Consider the following 3,581-nt stretch of genomic DNA (forward strand, 5'->3'; position numbering starts at 1 on the left):
CATGGTCTGGGGGAGGCAACACCGTCACGGTGTGGATCTGGGGGCATTTCATCGCCAACCCCAACGCCAACGCCTCCTGACCGATTTTGTTGGTGGACGTGTTGCATATTAGTTCACTACTTAAACATTCCTCCTCCCCAACCCCAGGTCTCGCCTCTTCTTTTCGTCCCCTTGGACGAAGAAGGTTTGAATGTGGTTCCCCAGTTACCAAACATATATATAACATAAATCTTTTTTATAAAAACAGAAAAAAAAAAGAAGAAATTAAACGAAAGGTCCTCTCCACTCTTGACTCTTTTTGATTTGGTTAACAGTCTTGGAATTGTGTTCTTCTTCTTCCATTGTCCTTTTTTTTTCTTTCCTTACCATATCAGTCCTCCTCTTATAACATCACTCTTTATGAGCTTAACTTAACACGCCAAGTTAACCGGTTGATGGATCTTTGGCGTCAACTGAATTCGCACACTACACCATGACTAATCTCACTGCCTCACCATCATCGAGTAACATGGCCGAGAACGAGGCCAAGGGGAAGCGAAAGGCTTCTACGGCGGGCCTCCCTGCCAATGCCCGACCCGTAAAACGGAGGGCATCGAAGGCATGCTGTTGCTGCCGTGCTCGGAAAGTCCGTTGTGACGTGGTGGAAAATGGCTCTCCTTGTACGAATTGCCGCCTGGATCAAGTAGACTGCATTGTCACCGAGAGCAAGAGGAGAAAGTTCGTCCATGCCGAAAACATGACCCGTTTGCCTCACTCGTCGCAGAACCGCGGGCTAACATCGAGTGCGCTACTTTGCCACTTTCCAGGAAATCCCGTGTTGAGGTTGACAACCCCAGCCATCAGCTCTCTCAATCGCCCGCGGAGGCCCCCGAAGACGGAAGTCTTCTGCGGAGACTCAGTGAATGCCACGGGCTCTCGGATGTTGCCCCTGCGTCTCCTTCCCAGCGTTCCGTAGACCTGGACCAGGGGCAACATATGCCACATCTTCTCTGTTCGTATCTGCCTGCGCCCCGAGGAACGAGACACGTTAAGTGTAAACGTATACACGTGTGTACTGATGTGACCAACCTATATAGATCAGAGCCAAGTCAGCAGAATTGGTGCCGGGGCTGAACGATATCGAAGAAGAATGGCGCCCAACCCTGCAGTGCCTGCCACCATGCCTCTGCATCACGTCACCTCGCAGATCCAGCAACTACTTGATCCTTCCTTCACCAATACCAGATCTGGAGGCATCATGCTGCCCGATTACATTCGAGGATTGCCACCTCGCTTACAAAAGGAGGACATCGAGTATCTGGCAATGAAAGGAGCGTTGACGGTGCCTGATGTGGGACTGCGGAATGAGCTGCTCAAAGCCTACGTACATTATGTTCACACGTATATGCCTCTCCTGGATCTGGAGGACTTTCTGCAGACTATCGCTCAAAATGACGGAATTCGCCGCATGAGCCTTCTTCTATTTCAGGCGGTAATGTTTGCCGGTACTGCCTTCGTTGACCTGAAGCACCTTCAAGCCGCTGGATACTCCAGTCGGAAGGCAGCCCGAAAATCATTCTTCCAACGCGCCCGGCTTTTGTACGACTTCGACTATGAGGTGGATCGGATCTCGCTTGTACAATCCCTGCTGCTGATGACCTACTGGTACGAAACCCCAGATGATCAGAAGGACACCTGGCATTGGATGGGTGTCAGCTTGTCTCTAGCACATACCATCGGTTTACATCGTGACCCGGGTAATTCTCGGATGGATGTTCGGCGCCAGCGAATGTGGAAGCGCATATGGTGGAGCACCTACACTCGCGATCGCCTAATTGCCCTGGGAATGAGACGTCCCATGCGTGTCAAGGATGACGATTGTGATGTGCCCATGTTAACCCTCGACGACTTCGAATTCCATCCCTTTTCACCGGAGATTGTCAGCATGGTAGGCAACTCGGAGATTCTCCAAAATGTGAGCCACCAGAAAGAGCTCGCGCTCATGTTCATTGAGAAGGCGAAGCTTTGTCTCTGTGTCAGTCACGTCCTTTCGGCACAATATTCCGTGCTCAGCCATAAGTTTGGCGGTACAATGGAAACAACCATGATGCTAGTCCCGAAAAAGTCGGCGGCAGAGACATTTGAGGTTCGACGATGCGACCAGGAGCTGGAGGATTGGCTGGCCCATCTTCCGTCGGAGATTCAATACGCTCCTATGGCCCCAGCGAAGCTAACCGAGGCACAAGAAGTCCTGCATTCCCATCGAGCTCTCTTAAAGATGGTTTACTTGACAACATCCAGCGCGTTACACCGTCCTCAGGTTCTTCCAGCCATGCCATTTCCCTCCACGGACGCAGAGTTACAGGATATCTCTCGGAATAAGGTTCGATTTGCCGCGGTCGAGATCACGAATATTGCTCAAGACCTGCACGCCTTAGATTTAACTCGCTATTTCCCTACTACCGGTGTGACCGTGCTCCTGCCTGCCGTTATCATTCATCTTCTTGATATCAAGTCCAGTGACCCCAACGTCCGGATGGTTAGTCTTCAACGGTTCTATCAATGCATGCGCATCCTCCAGCGCTTGCGGGAGATCTACGCGTCGGCCGACTTTGCAACGTCATTCTTGGAGGCCGCGATCCGCAAGGCCGGTATTCAACTCACGGTAGCACCTCAAGACGTACAGGCACGAAACAATAGCACATTTGATTCCGTTCGGTTAAATACATTGACACCGCCTCCGGACTCTCTAGCACAAAAGATTCCCGACTTGACATACCCCAAGACCAGCAGCACCCGGTTGGCTGGTGAAGCTGCAGAGGCCTCCGGATTCGCCTCTACGCCGCCACCATCAGACGGAAGTGAAAACGGCAGTACCAACAACATTAACCCACACTACCACCAGGACGCTTTCGCAATCCCCAATCTAGACTCCGACCTAAGCATTAGCGAACTTATGGATTTGGCAAATGATGCGGAGGTGACTCAGAACGACTTCGACGCCTTGATCAACTTTGATGACACCGGCGCGGAGTTGTTCGCCGCCGATGATGGTCTTAACATCAATGGCAACCCGAAAGGCCCAGGGTATGGTTTCAATATCGGCACAATGGACAACGTGCCGGACTTGTTCGGACCTGAGGGCAAAGAAGTTGGTTTGGCCGGGTTAGGCGACGGTCAACTCCATGAGGATCGCACCTCGACAACGCTGGGCGCCAACGAGGCACCACGGGCCGAATTTAATGGCATTGCCGAACTCGAAGCCGAGCTTGGATTGAATCTATGATTCAAGCAAGCTATGTGTTACGATTTCTTTTTTTTCTTTTCCATTCTATTTCCCTTTTGTCCGGGTGATTACGCGTGTATCTGTGGGGTTGGGTGTGACTTGATCTTATATTCACTTGGACGGTTTCAAAAGTAAGGACATGTACAGGATGGCGCATCATGTGTAACGGCACTCTAGGATGTGATTTATGTCGGTTCCACATCCCCGTGAGAACAACTGTGTTTATATTGTATAGAGATCATCTCGAAAAGTACATAATGATGAATATGACAGACCGATATATGAATTATTATTTTTATTAATTTTACTATTTGAT

The 3,581-nt window shown here is 50.4% G+C and overlaps 1 protein-coding gene across 1 annotated transcript; it reads left to right on the forward strand.

Annotated features, from left to right (window-relative positions):
- Positions 1 to 472: 472 nt before the first annotated feature.
- farB1 (putative C6 transcription factor (Ctf1B)) lies at positions 473 to 3,265 on the forward strand (the record flags this gene model as incomplete). The annotated part of the gene is made up of 3 exons (XM_015557079.1): positions 473 to 756; positions 807 to 991; positions 1,077 to 3,265. 3 exons carry the CDS (start codon positions 473 to 475, stop codon positions 3,263 to 3,265), a joined length of 2,658 nt encoding a protein of 885 aa, XP_015400866.1.
- Positions 3,266 to 3,581: the final 316 nt, after the last annotated feature.

This window comes from Aspergillus nomiae (assembly GCF_001204775.2).
Source record: "Aspergillus nomiae NRRL 13137 chromosome Unknown contig00784, whole genome shotgun sequence".
Taxonomy (NCBI): domain Eukaryota; kingdom Fungi; phylum Ascomycota; class Eurotiomycetes; order Eurotiales; family Aspergillaceae; genus Aspergillus; species Aspergillus nomiae.